General features: G+C 34.6%; 4 protein-coding genes across 6 annotated transcripts in view; 2 read left to right on the top strand and 2 right to left on the bottom strand.

Annotated features, from left to right (window-relative positions):
* Window positions 1-19,339, bottom strand: part of LOC134846552 (centrosomal protein of 41 kDa-like) — a 604,453-nt gene that overhangs the window by 391,184 nt on the left and 193,930 nt on the right. The window lies entirely within an intron of this gene.
* LOC134846551 (uncharacterized) overlaps window positions 1-19,339 on the bottom strand; it is a 138,965-nt gene that overhangs the window by 19,726 nt on the left and 99,900 nt on the right. Inside the window, exons 1-2 of one of the 2 annotated variants that reach the window (XM_063863933.1) lie at window positions 12,807-12,925; window positions 11,222-11,339 (exon numbers count right to left, since the gene is read on the bottom strand). In XM_063863933.1, coding sequence (XP_063720003.1) covers window positions 11,222-11,304 — 83 coding nt within the window. In that variant the 5' untranslated portion in view covers window positions 11,305-11,339; window positions 12,807-12,925. Of the gene's footprint in view, window positions 1-11,221; window positions 11,340-12,806; window positions 12,926-19,339 lie in introns of those variants that run through there. The other variant, XM_063863932.1, reaches the window with a different exon arrangement.
* On the top strand, window positions 4,974-5,928 carry LOC134846315 (homeobox protein six1-like). Its single transcript, XM_063863619.1, has one exon. It carries the CDS (start codon window positions 5,291-5,293, stop codon window positions 5,849-5,851), a length of 561 nt encoding a protein of 186 aa, XP_063719689.1. The 5' UTR covers window positions 4,974-5,290; the 3' UTR covers window positions 5,852-5,928.
* LOC134846553 (dynein axonemal heavy chain 6-like) overlaps window positions 14,459-19,339 on the top strand; it is a 115,031-nt gene continuing 110,150 nt past the window's right edge. The window contains exons 1-7 of the mRNA XM_063863938.1: window positions 14,459-14,714; window positions 14,789-14,953; window positions 15,133-15,395; window positions 16,093-16,237; window positions 16,416-16,684; window positions 17,055-17,294; window positions 18,939-19,146. Of these exons, the coding sequence (XP_063720008.1) occupies window positions 14,463-14,714; window positions 14,789-14,953; window positions 15,133-15,395; window positions 16,093-16,237; window positions 16,416-16,684; window positions 17,055-17,294; window positions 18,939-19,146 (1,542 nt within the window). The 5' untranslated portion in view covers window positions 14,459-14,462. The remainder of the gene's footprint in view (window positions 14,715-14,788; window positions 14,954-15,132; window positions 15,396-16,092; window positions 16,238-16,415; window positions 16,685-17,054; window positions 17,295-18,938; window positions 19,147-19,339) is intronic.

Below are 19,339 nucleotides of genomic sequence, written 5' to 3'. Positions count from 1 at the left end.
AATTAAGAACTCCAAAATTCAAAACTTTTTGCAAAAAAAACTTGAAAGTTTTTTGGACTTTTTAACAATTTTGCTTAGTTTTTCTAGTCATTTTTCTACAAAAGCTGATTTCCAATTGGGCTATGTTACTATGAGTGTCGAATATACCTAACTTCTACTTTTCGTTTTTTTATCACACCACACAGATACTTCATTCTGCCATGCAGCAAAAACGACACTAATTTGAAAAGAAAAAATTTTTTTAATATTTTTTTTAGAGTACGATCGGAACATTCTGTGCTACTTGCTCAGTAACCGGCTATCCTTGTTTGCAATATCCACCCGATTTCATGATTACATGACTATTAAGAAAAATTTTTAAAATATTAAGAAATGATTACATGACTAAAAGGAAATTAATGCACCAGATTCCATTTCACGATATGGTTCTAACAATTCTCAAAACATAGGATCAAAAAATTTAGGCAAAACCTTAACAACCTTAAGTTGAATTAATCAAAATCGTTGAATTAACCTTTTTTTAAAATGAGACAATCAATAGCGTAGAGAGGTTGTGTTAAATCCAATGCCCAAACAAAGTGCAAAAAAATATCCAGACTTTTCCAGGTATTTTAAATATTATCCACAAATTTAATTGTTGTTCAAATTAAGGTATTCTTCAAAAATGACTCCAAAATTAGTCCAAATCAAATTAAATGTCTGTTTATATTTGCAGCTTTTTTTCCCTTGTTTACTTGACATAGCCTATAATTAAAAATCAACTGAGTGAAAAAATTGGCCATTGGGCATTTTTAGGGAACATGAGAAAATGAATTGATGCCTAAGTTAATGTTAATGGTGCTTGTAAGGATAGCGAAAAGGCTAATGATGCGTGAAATTTGATAGATTAATGTTTACATGCATTAATAGGCTGTCACAAAAATGAGGAAAGTTATCTTTTCAATGCCTCGGAATTCTCTTGAATTTTAACAGGAACTGGGGTCTAATTTCCACACCTAACCTCCGATTCATCTCCAACAAAGAATTATTCTCCCAAGGCGGGGAAAATCAAAACCCCTCCTTTAAAAGCACCAACATTACTATTATATTTTAAAAGAAAACACGACAAAAGAAAACTCAACACTTCAAAACTCGGAAAAAGTAAATAAAAAATATATTCAAATAAAATACGAATGAAATTTATACAATCCAGACTATGAAAAGAAAAGGTGTTCACAATTTTTTATTTTAACAGCGAGAAGAGTAAGTTAAGAGCGTGAACAAAAGAATATTTTGCACTTGTCGAGGCTTCCAACTTCCGGTGACAAGGAAAAACAAAGAGGCCTTTTATCAATAGGGAAATGCCTCCCACCAACTCAGGAACAAGTTACAAGAAAGAAATTTGACTTCAAAATAATTTTTGAAATGAAAAAAATAAATTGAACTTCAAACTGGTCTGTATTTCAATACCGGGCCAGACGGCGAATTTAGAAGCAAATCAAATCTGTCAGACCCTTGTGTACACTGACTTCAAAATATGATCACTGCAAACAAAAACCGCACCCAATTTTATTGGTGGACTTAGAATGGTGCAAGATGATTCTAAAATCTCCAGGGAAAAGTTGACAGGAGAGAGGGTCGAAAGACCCTGCCATTTCAGAATTTGACACTCAGGCCGACCAAAACGTCCCCCTTTCTAGCTATTTTAGCTCAAAAACTAATCAAAAAGCGCCTTTGGCGCCAATATACGACTTTTGAGGAAAGAACATACACCAAGAACAATCAATTTATAGATCAAAAATATTTAAAAAAAATAAAATGACAAAATTTTTGAAAAAAATGATCGACAAAATTTTCGACCATTTTTTGAAAAAAAAAGCCTGTTACCAAAATTCTAGAACCCCTTGATCAACATGCAACATCCACTTGCAGCGTTTAAGCGAGTCTTTAGTTTAGCTCGAGTGGGTTTCTCAAAGATGAATGTTCGAAGATAATGAACCATTTTCAAGATTTCGACCATAATTTTAAATGGTTTAAGTGGCAAAAATTTAAGTTTAAATGGCAAGGGTTGTGGAATTATTCAAAGCATTGCCTTGGTACAAGCAATCTTCTTTCCAATAATCTAATTGCTTCCAGTATCCGTTTATGCAAAGAAAACAATATTGTTCCGACTTTCGAAGAAAACGGAATATTTATGCTCGGTGTGGTTTTTTTCATTTAGTCATTTTTCGCCGATCAAAATAGTAGTTTTTGACAAACTTTTTTTTATATCCTATTGAAGATATCGATTTCCTGAGTTCAAATGTACAAAGATATTTCATCTCTGATTTTTTTTTGTAAAGTTCTGGGTCCAAATTGGCCCTGTTCTGGTTTAAATTATGCGCGCTTTGAAGAATCTATTCATACTGCTGAGAGGATAACGCAAACTATTTATGTGTGGAGGATTATCCCGCAGAACAAAATCGTTCCAAGTGAATTGAGGCTAGGTAATCCGATTGGCGTATTAATTTCGTACGAATCTACTTTTCACACTTTGATATTGTCCAAAATTTATAAGTTTTCAATTTTTTCGTTTCCCAAAAACTATTCGATATGAATTAAGGGACAGTCGTAACATTCAGGGTTTTGTCCTGATATATGAGCAGTCATGTAAAATTCAACGATTGATTTCTTTTGCGCAGAAACGGAGCCTCACCGCACACCAAACAGATCCAAAAGATAATAATCAAAGGCTAAAAAATATTCCAAACTTTCAAACCTACAGTAATCACAAAAAGTTCTCAAACAAACAAACAATTCAAACAAGGATAGCCGGTTACTGTGCAAGTAGGACAGAATGTTCCGACCATAGTCTTTAAAAATTACAAGAAAAAGCTTTTTTCTTTCGATTTAATTTTTTCTGCGTAGAGTGCTAAAAAAAAGTCTAATGTAAAAGCATGATTCAGGCATATTTGAAATTCATAGTAATATAGGCAAATTAGACACAAACTTTGTTTTTAGAAAATTGACCGGAAAAACAAAAACTTCAAAAAAAATTTCAAATTTTTTCAGAAAATTTTCCAATTTTTTGAAGTTTTTTTGTTCCCAAAATGGAGCTAGAAAACTCCAAAAACTAATTTTACTTGCAAAAGTTAAGTTTTTAGGGCTTAATATTTGCCTAATTAGGCTGTTGTAAAGCTGATCACTCGCTTTATGTGCTCGAAATTAGACGAAAAATCCAACATTTCACACTAGAAAATATTTTCGGGAATTTTTTAACGTGGTTCGAATCACGACCGAAAAAGCTTTTATATGATTTATCACTCAAACCTGTCTCATGATTAGTTATGGTACCTGATTTTGCGTGAAAAACAAAAAAAAATTGAAACAGTCCCAAATACAAAGTTCCTCCCCATTTTCAACGGTCAGAACAAAAAATTCATTCAAAAACCCACCCCAAAAATATCACGGAAAAACTTAATGGTATTCCTAACTTAAACAAATGAATTAAAAAGGTTTCTAATGGTTGCTTTCCTGTGACTAAAAACGAATAAAATAAGAGCTCGAAGAAAAAAATAGTTAAGAAAACGTCACTCAAATAATATGTTAATTAAAATTTAATGCTGCAAAATTTCTTGAAACAAGACAACAGGAGCAAAAGGAAAATTTTCTTAAGCTTGAAACTAAATCGATACTAAATGAGCAGATTCCGTCATTTCAGCTAATTGGTTTGAAAAAAACACCCAAAAACAATTTTGAAAAAATTTTAAAAAATATTTTCAAATAAATTTATCAAAACATGCAGAGAAAAGCGAAATGTAAAACAAACAGTTAACATTCTACAAGCAGTTGAAATAAAACAAAGGTTTGTCATGAATAACAATGAAACAAAAATTGAAGAAGAAAATGAATGATTACAAAAACTGTGAGGCAGAATTTGGCTTGTTTTTTTTTAATATAAAATATGGGTTTCAAAATTCACAAATAAAATGATATTCTCAAATCAAACAAATATAGACAATAATATACAATTTAGAATCAAAGAAATTGAAAAAAGTAGAAAAGGCAAAAGACAAGGACCAAAAATTGCACTTTAAAACAATTATGAGAAAAATCAAGCGTACATAAACAAAAACGATTGAATCGAAAAAAATGTTTATGGTGCTTCAATTCGAAAACTTTTATAGCGTGTATCCCAAAATGGTTTTGTTCCCAAAATGGAGCTCCAAAACTCCAATAACTAATTTTACTTGCTGAAAGTTAAGTTTTTAGGGCTTAAATTTTGCTAACTAAGCTTTTTAAAGGTTTATGGCAAAGATAAATCTGTTCGGAATTTTGTGTGCTATTTTGCACAGCAACTGACTTTTTTTTCAAAAACTTTTTCGATCATGAGAAATTTCGGCACACTGAAGAATATGTTAAATTTAAACGGACCGGAATTGAATCGGCTTTAGGGATAGGAAGAGATGTGAAACCTGTAGAAGTATGAATTTAGCTTGCTTTAGTAAATAATATCAGCTAACATAACATAGACAAAATATTTTAATTGCATTATTATTTCTTTTAGTGCAAAAAGTGTCAATATTGGTGGATTTTGTTCCTAAAGCGAAAAATTGAAACCATTTTTTTTCGATACTAATAATAAGCATCTCAAATTATAAGTGAAAGGTATTAATTATAAAAGCTTAATCAATCAAATCTGACTTTTTGAGTGAACTGATTTTGCACGAAAAAAAAACAAAAACTTCCCCCTCACTTTCAGTGTTCGGAATAAAAAAAATGGCCATTAAGGCTTGGCATGACAAAATTGTTCTCAATTATCCGCCAAGAACCAATTCATCACTGAAAAATTCAATTGATACCGATAACTGACCAGCTAAGGAAGTAATCACTACATTTGCGCACTTCCTATACATTTAAATGACCAATCACAGCCCAGTTTTTTACGCCTATAATCTCATCAAAATAAGAAGGATAATTTTAAGAGGATTATTTTTATTTTCTGCCACCTTTCAATTAGCTGTTACTTTCTAGACCAGTAAAAATCATCACAAAATTTGGTCCCAGTCAACAGTTGATAGCTCGAAAACTTAAGAATTATACTCCACATTTTCCTGTTTTTTCATTTAGTTCCAATCATAAAAAAAAATCAAAATTATTTTGAATTTATTTTTGCTTCAAATAAAATTCTAATAATTTAGAAACTAAAACGAATAGCGCTTTTCTGATCATAATTTAACTGCCAACTATATTCAAGTATTTACAAAAATTCTTATCTAAAATTTAGATACAACCAAGTGTTATTTGTTCATCCCAAAAAAATAACACAGACATGGCAGATGTTCCGCCCTTTTCCTTCAACCCCGAACAAACTGCCTGTATATGCCACGTGATGGAAATTTCCAACGAGATGACGAAACTTGAAAAGTTTATGTGGAATATTCCAGCTTTGGACATGTTCCAGCAAAACGAAAGCGTCATTAGAGCGAAAGCTCATTTAGCCTACAACGACCAACAGTACAAGGAAGTCTACCGATTGATTCAGAGTTCCAACTTCATAATTCAACACCACAATTCACTTCAACAATTATGGCTGAACGCTCATTACGCCGAAGCAGAAAATAGCCGAAACAAGTCGTTGGGCGCTGTCGGAAAATACCGAATAAGGAGGAAGTTTCCGCTGCCGAGAACTATTTGGGACGGCGAGGAGACTTCGTATTGCTTCAAGGAGAAATCGAGAAACATGCTTCGAGAATACTACCAACACAACCCCTACCCTTCCCCGCGTGAGAAGCGGGATTTGGCAGAAAATACAGATTTGTCAGTGACTCAAGTTTCGAATTGGTTCAAAAATCGAAGACAAAGAGACAGAGCTTTAGAAAATCGAACATAAATTTAACCTGAATAACACTTCAAATCAAACTTTACCTCAGAAAGAAATTTGCATCTAAATTTACAGAAGCTGTAAATATTTTGTATAACATACAACTTATTTTTGTGTATAACCATTTAAGCGCATCAATTTATAATTGTTCAAGATTAAAGAGCAATATTTCACAATGAGTCAAAGCGAGGCACTTACCAAACGGGAAGCTTATGAAATAAAGTTATGAAATGGGAAGCTTATGATTTAAAGATTTTGAAATAAAATTAAAAGAAAATTTTCTTCAAACTCCATTTTTTTTGGAAATTCTTGTAAAAACAGAAATAAAGATGAACTAAAATCGATTCCCTCCCTATAAGATTGCAAAAAGCTGATAATGACGAATTCAAACCAGCTTACAGAAAAAAGTACAATTTTCGACCTCATATAATTTAAAAACGTTGTTGAGAAACTTATTCAAATAGAAACAAGACTGCTCGTATCAGGGCGAAGCTCTGAATGTTCCGACTGCCTTTTAAGGTTTATGGAGCAGTAATAACCTTAAAAAATTCAATGAAATAAAACAAAATGAAAAAAAAATTTTCTAAAATTTGAAATTTTTTAATGAAAATCATCCCCCCACACGCCATTTAAAGTACAAAAGGATAGATTTCGCTCCTTGTAACAAATCAATTATGGCCAATAAGCTTCTTAAACCAATTTGGAACGAGTTCTAAGACGGATTAACTCTCCGCTTATCCGCTTACGCGTTAATAGCGCGAAATATATCGCGCGTTAATTGTCCCAAATTGGCAAAAATGGCAATCTTTAAACCCCCGTAACTTGACAAAAATTGATCACAGGTGAAATATCTTTTCAAATTTGAGCTTAGGGCAAGAATAGCTTTCGAATGATATAAAAAAAAATCCGTCAAAAATGGCTTGTTAAAAAGTCGAAGTTTGTCTGAAGAAAAAAAACCCACCCCGAGCACAAATATTCCGTTACTTTCGTATCAAAAGTCTCAACAATGATATATGTGAAATTTTGTTTATTTTTTATCCCATAACAGCCAACATCAATCGTAAAATTTATATTAACTATTCTTAATATGAGATGAATCGCGCTTTTATGATCTCAAATTGATAAATTTTAAACCGCCATAACTTTACAACAATAGATTGCAGGTGAAATTTCTAATGAATTTTCAGCTTAGGGCATCAGATAAAAAAAAATGGCTAGTTAAAAATCAATGTTTGTCTGAAAAAAAACAACCCCAGCTGAGATATAGTATCACGCATTATCTACGCAGCTTTAATAAGTTTTGTTGATAACATTATAGTTAAACAAAACTGAACAAAATTATATGGTTGTTGAACAAGTATCACAGAAAGTTCAGACCACTCTTAATATTGCAAAAAAAATTAACTTCATAGATGAATTTTTTTTTGATTTTTTGAATATTTTTGTGCGTGTGGTGGGCGAGAAAAAAACTAGCTCGAAACTAAACTACTATTGCTGTTAATGATAAACCATGTACTTTATCGACAAATTTACTTCGATACTTCATCAAAAAGCAAATATTCAAAATGGTTTTATCGACACTGAGGAAATTTCAAAATGGTTTTATCGACACTGAGGAACATACCCAAACAAAGTTCCTTTTCACGTGGCCGGAACAAATAATTCAATGCAGCAATAACAATGCAGCAAAAACACAAAAGAACAAAAACAGTCGGTTAATTTTGCAAAAAGAAATCTTAAAAATTGAACAGTGGAAGCAAAATACATACCTTCATTGATCGAATCATGTCTCGCAGACCTTCAATTTAATGCATCACTAGGCTTGATAGTACATTTATACATTAAGCCTAAATTTCCTTGAAAAAAAACAAGTGAAGCATGAAAAAATTCATCAGAAAAAAATTTATTTCATGCCAAAATTAGCCATGAAACACAGGGAAACTTACAAGCCTTGAAACACAAACTGCACAAAATGTTGTCTATAGAATTGAATAATCTGCCTTGTTGATCTACGTTTTAATCGATTTTGTAAATTGTTGACAACAATGGTTTATTTTGGGTCCACTTTAGAGCCTTTTTAAAAATACTCCATGAAAAAAGAAAGCAGTGCAGAAAAAAGTGCGGCAAAAAGTTTTAAAAAAGTTACAATAAAAACGTATATTAAAATTCGGACCATAAGTATATATCGCACAACTTTTTAAGCCCGTTCAGAAAAGTGATCAACTCAGAATAATTTTAATCTTACTTTTTCAAAATCCTACAGCAAACTAATTATCGCCAGCAGCTCATTGAGTTTACAAAAATGTAGACCGGAAACAAAGCAGGAAAGATATGAGGCAAAAACTTGAACAACTCTAGGTCGAATAAACAAAGCGGCAAAATACCACAACAGGTCAGCCAGAAAAACCAGCTTAAGTGAATTAGGAAAGTGAACGTTGTCATTCCAACAAAAGATCAAAGTTAGGCATACACATTGAAGTGTATTATTTAGGAATAAAAATTAAATTACTATTTCTGGCTAATAACAAAAGTGACAATTTTTTAAAACAAAAGGTTTTTTAAGGAAAAAATTTATTGCACCCAGTTGCATTACTCTTGCTTATCAAACGGACAACAAACTTTCTGCGGATAGAGATTCATCTTTATGGTACTTTTGCAGCGATGTTCGTTACTAACGAAAAAATCATACCTCATCAACAAAATTTCAACTGAAACTTAAAAAAATCTATTTAGATTCTTCATTTATTTCACAACAGATTTGTTTGATTGGCCATCGGTGATGAATAAAATATGAATCAATTCCTCAATAACTTATATTGAGCATCGTCTATGACAAAAAATGCTTCAATATAAAATATCTTTTAATCCAATCTGACGTTTTTTCTTAAAGATACCTGAAATTAACGGGAAAAAACCTGAGGCCCATGTTCCTTTCGAACTCCGTGGTTTCAACAAAATGTAGTCGCAACAACTTATGATGCGTGAAAAATTATGACAAACATTCCAAAAACGGACCAATTTGTTCAATCACATCGGAACAGCGCAGGAACATGCTCCAGTACATATTCAACGGAGTCTGTTTTCCAGGAAGCACTATTGAATTTTGACCAAAAACACTTCAAAGAATGAGAAAAAAATGTGAGTTCAGATACAAACAAAATAAAACAACAAACGAATTTCAACCGACAACATAAGTCTATCATTCCTTGACTGCTCTAAGAGCCTTCATTTATTACAATGCAGTTGCGACGGTATAAGTGGTAAAGCACTTGAGCTTGCCTTCTACTGAGAAACAAACAAGGTCAGCATTGCTGCTCTGCAAAAAAAACAAGCTGAATAGGAGCTCTGATATTGTCCGCAACGACCGCGAAAAGGAAAGCGAAGGACTCCTTCTTGCAATGGCTACATATATCGCCTTCGCAACAACAAACTCACCCTCCCAACTTTCATTAGATTACCAGACAAAACATCATTGCTCAGCATCGAAAAATCTCCCTGAGTAACTTCTACATGCCCAGCAATCGCCCTGCCACAAAGCTTCCATATAAAACATTTATAAACCACCTGCTACTTGAGTCGGAAGGACAAGTACTCGGTGAAGCCAACGCTTATAGTCCCATCTGGAATTACAAAATTCTCGAAGGCGATAGAAGACTTCTCATATCTGACCAAAAAACGAGTTCAAAACACTTAACTCGGAAAAACAAACCCACTAACCAATTTAACAAAGTTCTGATATCGCCATTGCATCCCAGACTTTCGCCCTATCGTGCCATTGGGCACCATAAGCTACTCTACGCTCAGAAATCTATCCATCTCCGTCTCAAACGACTCTAACTCTTCAATTCGACTTAACCCCAACAAAAGATTCATAAATCTCAAAAAAGCTGATTGGGACAAATTCGCAATTTAAGTACATGAGATAATCTCTCATAAAGACAACCCTAATGATGCTAACAAAGGTGAGAGTCTTCAGGTAGGGAATCCTCCAACCAACACAGCATGGTTTTCTCTGGCTAACAACTCTGGCTATTCTCTGGAAAGTTCGCTAAAGCCTGCGTACCAGACGAAGTCAAAGATCCACTGACTCCATGGCACCCAACAAAGCTCGCCTTATTAAAAAATTAGCCAAACTTGCAATGCTAACAAGGGGAAAAATAGGGGCGAGTTCTTGACTTCCAGTAACCAGAGAACTAAGTTAAGCAAATACTGGCGCCTATCTCGCACCTTGAACGGTTCACGACCTAAAGATTCAAACCACAATATACCCATACTCTTCAGTTCGAGGTCCCTAACAAAACTTAATTCAATTGCAAACGCGCGTAAGGTTCAACTCACCGCTTTATCACTCACAAAATCTTCAAGCAGAATCGTAAGATCAAGCGAAAGACTAAATGTCTCTTAACAGATGTGCCTCAGTTTTATATTTAAAAAGTGGAGAAACGCATAAAATTGGCGCTTCCATCTCGAGCTTTCAGTCCTGAAGGACTCGCTTTAATCCAGTTGAAACATTTCAATGAAACTGCCCTAAACTACCACACTAATATCATAAAACAGTCAGACAATGTTAACTTAGTCCAATTTTATAAGTTAACTTGATCCAAGTTGTGAATAAAAAACCAGGCACACGTCAAAATTCCTTTGTTTGCTGATGTCACTTATTGATGTTAAAATTTTTTGACAAGACAAAATGTAGTACCTGGATGAAACATTTGTTGATGGCATGAGTTAAATGCCTGTGCACGAAAAAAAAACAAGTATCAATGCTTGAACGTTTTCGTCAATTAGGACATCATCACTAACTGAAAGAAAAAAACAACAAACATCCTTAACAATAAAAAAAACCACATAAAATCAGAGAATGCTTGTCCTTAAAAGCACAATTTGAGTTAACATAAAACGTTAACACAACAAGTAGATTAAAAGCGCAGCGTTAGCTGGCGCTGCTGGTACTCCTCACGCTGATTCAGTGCTGGAGCTTTCCTCGAGATGTAGATTCTGTTAAATGCCTGTATTTCATCAGACATGTTATGTTCGATGAAATGAAATTGACATTCCAAACCAAAGCTGTAAATATTTGTTTTTATAAGATTGAAAAGTGCGTTGATACTGAACCAAGCACTGGATAGATTTACGAGTTATGTCTGAAAAAATAAACCTGCGCGAGATGTTTCAATGTGCATAACTCAATGTGCATGTTAATTTGCTTTATCTGACTTTTTTTTACTGGAGGCTATAATCTACTGGAATGGTTTAATGAAAGGGAACTAAGATTAGTTTAATGGAAACGGCCAAAATATATCAAGCACCACAAAACCGTTTCGAATATTAAGAGCAATGGACATGAAACTTAATGAATAAAAGGAAACAACAACATACCTGAGCATCTCCTCGAGATCCTGTTTATCCAGTTTTCCGAGAACTTTCCGCTCTTGCGTATTAAGCCGTTCATTTGTGTCCATTTTATCTTAAAATGGCTATCACTCTCGTCATATATCTAAGGACAAGCAATCAGCGATATTAATCATGAATATCAGCTTGAATATCAAGAAGCAAGAAAAACAACAAATCAATTCAAACCAATATCAAAACTTGGCGTGGGTGGCAATTAGGTAAATTGCGCCAAAGAAAGTCTTATGTTGAAAAAAACTAGCATTCGACGGCATCTACAGTCACATAGCAAAAGTATTCCTATTTCGAGCACCAAAACTTTAATTTCAACTTTATAAATTAAGTTGCTCTGAGACAAAGTTGCTTAAAATTCGACCAGAAATTGAACGATACAACTTAATGCCAATTATGGAATCAAAATTTTTTAAAAAAAAATCAGCAAAATTTGAATTTTTTTTAAAATAGTTTTTCAAGTAATATTTCAGGAAAAAAATGATTGCCCTTTCTGCTTTTTTAATAAGACTGTCGAGTTAAGCTCATGTTTTTCGTACAGATCCTTTTATCACGCCACACAGAAAAAAACGACTCTACTTTGAAAAAATTGTTTTGCTGTATTCTGTACTGCTTGCATATTAACAGGCTATCCTTGTCATTCCGACCAATTGAAAAATGTGAAGGAATTTTAAATTCGGCTGTGTTTTACTTTTTTCTGTGATATACCATACTAAAGCCAACAACAAAAATTTTAGACAAATTGATTTAAGCTTTTTGAGGTTTGGTCTAACTTCACTCCAGTAAATTGAGCACGCAGCGCCAATTTGCGAAATTTTCAGCACAAATTTTTAAGATTTTTTTCGCTTTTCTATTCATTTTTCTGCAAAAAATTTTTTCAATTAGGCTTTTTTTTACTATTGTCGAATATGTCGTCAATAGTAAAAATGTCGTTTTTTACTATTGTCGTTCTTTTTTTTGATAAGATTTTTTTATTACACACTCAGAAAAAAACAACACTAATTCGAAAAACATTTTGCTTTCAAACTACCAAATTCTCTTCAAATGGTGAATTCCCATAGGTTCCAATATTCATAGGTTCCAAAATAAAAAATCAGTCGCATAAGTTCCAAAATTTATCTTCTTGAATTTTGATTGGTTGAAATTTGAGCCAACGAATTTATGGATTGATTGTTTACTGTCCAACCAGCATAAACTCAAGCTGCAGAATAGTGACTGACGCAGCCGCGCCAACGTGTTGCGAGCTTGCCACCAAAGGATAGAAATCTATACGAATTTTAGAGCCGGTTATCGCCGCGAAGAGGCGACGCGCGCGGAGCGCGCCCACCGCCGACCTTAAACCGAGACTCGGCTAATTTAGTCTTTTGACCAATTGAAAAGATTTGGAACTTACGCGACAGCTTTTTTTATTTTGGAACCTATGGGACTGATTTTTTTATTTTGGAACCTATGAATACGCACCTCTTCAAATAAATAGTTTTCCAAAGATAAAAATAATGATTTTGGCTGTTTCAAGGCGAATACCTTCCTCTGTTGATTTCAAAGGAAAATTAATTCTTACTTTATTTTGTGTTTTGTTTTCAGAAAATTTTGTTTCAGTGCCTCCTCCTTCGAGTTCAACGAAACCAAATTTTGGATTCTAGTTAAATAAGAAAAGACATTAAGACGACAAATGAGAGTTTAAAGATTTTCAATGAAAAATATTTTTGTTTTGTTTAAACAAATCTCATGCTTGAGAAGATGTAATTCAGTTTCAAACGAAAGTTTTCTTGAATACAATAAATTAATTTCAGAACGCTGTTCCAATTGTTTTTTGAATTTTTTAATTCTCAGTAACGGAAAACTCCTTTGCGAAACACTTGTTGTTTTTGGAATGTTTTTTAAATTTTTTTTTCACAAAGTCTCAAATTCGACAACAAAATGATTTCAAAACCAAACATGGCATTTCTTTTAAAGTAAAAAGTGTCCTAACTAAGGCATGGTACACCAAAATAAGTGAACAATGTTTGCTCTAATGTCTTTTCAATGCTTTTGTTTTTTAGATATAGATGTTTAATACTGTTTAGTGAAGACCTAATTCCATCTCTGTGACCTTTTTTATGCCAACCGTCTACGACACTGTTTTATCTGAACATTCGTATTTTTGTCTGCTTGAACAAAATAATTTGTTTTTCCATCAGCCGCACTGATTTGCTTTGGATTACGAATAACAAGATTCTATTGTGTTTTTATTTTATCTCTTGTATCTCAACTCCTTTTTAGCTTTGTTTGATTTCAATTTCAGTTGCAACAAATATTTTTCGAAGTTGAGTTTTATGCTGCGTGAGGGTCTCTTCTTGATTTGAACTTTAGAAGGAATTATTTCTGATAATTTTATGTCTTCTTGACGTGTAATTACTGTTTAGAGCTTTGTCGACTGTTTGAAGTAAAGAGAAAGAACTATGTGACTTAGGGCAGGTTTTTTTCGCACAATCTTAGGTATCACAAGCAAAGAGTGTATTGGGTCCATTGGGATTGGATCTCATAAAATTTGTTCCGAATTCGAGAAAAACTAGTCTGAATGTTTTCAGACTAAATTAGAAAGTTTGATCATGAAATCAGATTGATCACGAAATCGTTTTTTTTGGCTATTACTGCCACTCACTCCACAATTTTTTATTCAATTCTCTCGCTCGTGAGTTCCCATACGTCCCATCCTTCATAGAAACAAAAATGAAAAAACAGTTTCATAATAATTCAATTTGAATTCTGACTCACACTTGGAAGACTTAATCAACCAATTACGGTTTTCTGTAATGAATACGTATCAACCTTTTGCGCATTTATGAAATTTACGTCTCTCTCTCTCTCTCTCTCTCTCTCTCCATCTCTCTCTCTCTCTCTCTCTCTCTCTCTCTCTCTCTCTCTCTCTCTCTCTCTGGTCGATTCTCGCGCTTTCTAAAAAAATAACAGAAACTTAAGACAACATAATGAACATTATTGAAAAATTTTTGATTTTTTTATTGTAAGAATATCTCTACCGATGATTTGTTTTTCACAAATCGGTGCTGCCGGAACAATCTGTGCTACATCCATTCATCAGCTTACTTGTTATTTCTAAATGTATGTTGAGTCTTTTTCGAATATTTATGGCTTAAGTAAAGCGGAGGTTGGAAAAAGCCATTTTTCGTTAATCTAAATGATTTTTTGTTGACATCCTTCCTTTACAGATGAGTTAATGTCAAGGGATAATACTTTTTTCTCTGCTCCTCGGACAGGGGCGTTTGGACGTTCTCCAAGTCAACATGGCTCTATAGTTCTTCCCCCACTCAACAGTCAAGATCTCGAAAAGAAGCTGCGCGACAGACTTGTTAATATTCCATCAGAAAAGCCATGGAGCAACACTAATGCTCTGAAGTTCGATGGACCTTATACACCTGCGCAGACGAAAACACGAGCCGTTCCTGCTGCACCTCGGCTAGAACCTTTGGTGAATAGAATTTGATACTAACTATGCTTTGCTGACATAAACTTCTATTGCAATATTTATTTCTGGTATTTCAGCCAAACTTAGCATCATTTCAACATCAGAATAAACCCGAATATAAGCAAAAGAAAGCCTATGATGCACTTATTGCCAGTGGCTATCAACCTCCTGAGAAGAAGAAGCGCTCTGATTTCAAATCGGATCTTGATCATGCCGCAGATGAAAAACATGAGAGAGAACGAGTAAGTTTTGTTCTGATCTATTTTTCTGCTATAAGAATCGGCTCTTGTCCATCCACTCTTGACTCCATGAATTGTTTTTCAATGCTTGATTACCTTTAGTTATTGAGTTGGGGAATTTCCTAGGAGTAGATCAATTGCTTAAGGGAGATTTTGAGCTTTTACGAAGTGTTTCTTTATAGGAGTTGCAAGCTCAAATGTTCGACGAAGGCGTCGAAATCTACCGCTACGTTAAACTGCCCCGCCGTGGCTCTGTCCTTGATAACATGCGAAAAGTACCGCCTACTACCATCCACGTCGATAAAGGAATTGAGGGCATCAAAGCTGGCGTGTGGGATCCAGCAGACTTGGTTGACTTTATAATGGCACACCCCAAAGTTGGCTTTTTCTACATGATGCCAGCTGCCAAGACGGCTTCCATTGATTACAGTCCCTACTATCTCAAGTAATTTATTGTTCCGACTTTCGATACGAAAGTAACGGAATATTTGTGCTCGGGGTGGGTTTTTTTTCTCCAGACAAATTTCGACTTTTTAACTAGCTATTTTTGACAGAATTTTTAAATATCATTCGAAAGGTATTGTTGTCCTGAGCTTAAATTTGAAAAGATATTTTACCTTTGATCATTTTTTGTAAAGTTATGGGGGTTTAAAGATTGTCATTTTGGCCAATTTGGGACAATTAACGCGCGATATATTTAGCGCTATTAACGCGTAAGCGAGATTTAATCTGTCTTAGAAATCGTTCCAAATTGGTTCAATGAAGCTTATATGCAATAGTTGATTTGTTAATAGGAGCAAAATTTATCACTTTGTACTTAATATGACGTGTGGGGGGATGTTTTACAAAAAATCTCAATTTAAAAAAAAAACATTTATTTTATTTTTTACCTTTAAACTTTTATGTTACTTCTGCTCTATAGACCTTAAAAGGCAGTCGGAACATTCAGGGCTTCGCCCTGATACGAGCAGTCTTGTTTCATTTCTGTTTTCATTTTTTTAAAATTCTTTTATAAAATCGTTTTTGAGCGGAATCCATGAATCTATATAGAAGCACAGACAAAACTTAGTTATCACTTAAATTATTAGATCGAGCATTGATTTGATCTTGTCTATTTATGAAAATTTTTGCGACTGTTTCAGGCTTGTGACTCACAGCAACCTTCGTGAGGATGACTACAGTGTCATTTCTCCTCAGGGAATCACCCGAGTCAGAGACGGCGAGGCCGAATTCACAGAGATCACTCGCTGGCAACGAGAGTACCATTATTACAAGAAACTAGTCAAGGTCATTTAAATTATTACTAATTAAATTTAATATTCTTAATTAAGCATTAGACTTAAATTATATAGTAAATTATATAGACCAATATACTTCCGCGCCCGCTTCATTTTACTGTTTTCTATTATAACGGTCTATTCACTAACTGTTTTCTATAAAAAAAGACGATCATTGATAATTTCAGATCCCAACTTTCGCCCTTTTCCGCAAGTGGAAGGCATTCTCAGTATGGCGCAAAAACGTGCGCGCCAAGAAACTAGTCAAGAGCAAAAAAGCACTCGAGGAGAATCTGTTTATACTCAACGCAGCTTTGCGCCCCGCTTTGCTAAATGTGCGCGAACTCTGTTTCCGAATCAGTGACATGGGGCTGTGTAAGATCGAGACCTCGAGGACTTACACCCTGGATGACTTCAGAATGGCACAGTATCATCAGCTTAAAGAAGTCATGAGCAGGTCAATAAAGCTTTGTATTCCTGTGATAATCAGTTTTTTTCGAAACTCTAGGCAACAATTTGATATCACTGGCAACAATTTGATATCACTGGAAGCTGCGGATTTAAAGTATCTTTTTTGAATCTTCGTTTGCTTGTTGAGTGAGATTGAATTTCTCTTCATCTTTTGCTTCATCTTTTTGAATAATGTTAGAACTGTTGTTTTTGTGAAGTTTTTGAAGTTAGTTTTGGTTTTGATATTTTTCGAGCAAATTTTAGGCTAGATTTGGGTGGAATGTAGACTAATCCAAAGCATTGTAGCTGCTGTAATAAAAACTTCTAAAGTCTTTTCTGATTTTCTGGCATCTGCTGTAAATTGTTATGTTCTTTAGACTATCCGAATTCCGTGAACTGGTGAAAGAAGTTATCCGGTCTGCGTGTAGAACTGCACTTCTGGAACAGGGCTTCACCCCGGATGACTACTTCAATGACCCAGAAACTGACGGAGACGTGGTGCCTGGAACTGCCTCCAGCTACATGCACAACGACATGGGCGAGACCGGGGATGCTCAGGAGAAGATGACCTATACTGAACAGGCGAACAAAAGAGCACATTGCAGACGATTCACAAAGTAAGAACGAAAAAAAGTATCCACCTCTCAATTGAAAGATCGGTGGATCGAGGCCCACCATTATCCGAGCTTGTTGTCTTAGGATGAGATTACATTTCTCAGCCTTCAAAAATAACCAAAAGTGTATGTAGTTCTTAATCTACGACACAACAGCGTTTTTAATTAAGACCGGAACAGTTCGTTTGTTTTTTCTGTCCCAGAGGTCATAAACAATGGAGTCTGTTTTTTTTTTCTGTTATGTTGAGCTTAAACCAGGCATTATTGCCAACCAATACGACATCTTGAACAAGAGTTCTCCGCTGTCTTCTGTTTTTGGCAGTCTTTGCAGAATTCTGATGAAAAATGCAACTTCGTCTTCGACAACTTTTCTTATTCATTCTGAGAAAATGTCCCTACCATTTGGGCCTTCTGGACTGAATAACTGAGTTGATTGTGTTGCCCAGTTTGGACTTTTCTATCAGATCTTTAAGCACAGACTTGTTCGAGTTTTTCTAAAATTATTTCTGCGGTCATCGGTGTTTTTGGATTTTATTGTGTCTGAGACACCCGAAAACAGGCTTAATCTAGTCTTATGGCGCTCTCTCAAGTGACGTTTTTGTATAAAATTTCTGAATTTGTTATTCCGTTCTTGTAATGACTTCACTTGGAAACAATTTATTATTTTTTTTATTGTTAGAAAACACCAGATTATTGATCAAGGCGAAAGAAGAAAGCCGCTCGCCATAGTGATTTAGTTTCCCAAGATATAATTTCCCGGTATGCATATTTCGTAAGGAGGGAATCCCTAACTGCGGAAGGACTAAAAAAAAGTATGTTCGCCAATCAGAATTAAGTTTTCAAAGAATAGAAAAATAGTCTGAAAATCAATAAAATTCGACACTGAGAAAACTTTTAAATTTTATTTTGTGAATCGATCTGAAGTCTGAAGGGATTTCAATATAACACATCAAATGACCCCTACGAACTCTTTTTGTGGCAAAAAATCAACCCTGCACGATAGTTCCTTCCCACAATTAGGAGGGCGGTCGGAGCAATATATTCATCTTTTCAATTAGCTTTGATGCTATCTATGATCCACAGAATTAATACGCCAAGTACAAAGGTCAGATTTTTTTTCCCGAAATTTTCATAAAAATCTTGATAACTCAACTCTAGATCTTTTTTGTATTTTATTTGTAAATTACGATTAATTGAATTTCTCAATAAAGTGATTCTTCAGTTGTGACTTAGGGGACTTATCTGATTGTTATTGTGACGTCGGTGAAGTGGTTACGTCTCCGCCTCTCAATCGAAAGGTCGGATATTCGAGGCCCGCCATGATCTGTGCTCGTTGCTTGCGGGTGAGGCACCATTACCCAGCCCAGAAAAATAACTAAAAAAATTGCATGTAGTTCTCAAGCAGGGGCACAACAGCGGTTCGCTGTGATGAGCTCGTATTTTGGTCCTTTCCCTCGTGGATAAATGGTCTTAATCTCTTAATCTTAGTCTCAAATTGCTACTTGGTTTATGATTTGTTAGGAAAGAAAGAAGGTATTCTGTCGGACTGTTTTTGAGGCTCAGCAGCCTTTGGCAGAACTGAGATTCTCTTCACTTAAGGCATAATAGTTTGTGATAACTTAGTAATCATTTGATTGATTGTTTCAGCTTCATCCGACTGGGAGACTACCTGATAGTAAACACTATGCACATTCTGGCCATCAATTCAGTGTCCACTCTGCTGACTTATCTGAGTGAACAAGTGAAGCGCACCCCCTCCCAGGAGGAAATACAGGCCATGCAGTTGGGCATCCCTCAACAGCTCACAGAAGAGGAGGCCGAGATGACACTCGCCGAGAGGAAGGAACAGGAAAAGGTCAGTAAAAAATGAAATATGCTTATAAAAGGTTTTAAAAAAGTAAAGTTAAAGAAAATGAAATTGTCTATAACATTCCCGCTATGCAGAACCAAGTCAAACTCAACGTTTTTTTTTTCAAGACCCAGTCATTTGAAATTCATATCTGTATAGGTTGTCCAGGGCGCGTTTCGAAAAGTTTTAGGGTCTGTTG

The sequence above is a fragment of the Symsagittifera roscoffensis genome, chromosome 5 (assembly GCF_963678635.1).
Source record: "Symsagittifera roscoffensis chromosome 5, txSymRosc1.1, whole genome shotgun sequence".
NCBI lineage: Eukaryota > Metazoa > Xenacoelomorpha > Acoela > Convolutidae > Symsagittifera > Symsagittifera roscoffensis.
The sequence above is the reverse complement of the archived record's forward strand: the minus strand, read 5'-3'. Positions and strand labels throughout refer to the sequence as shown.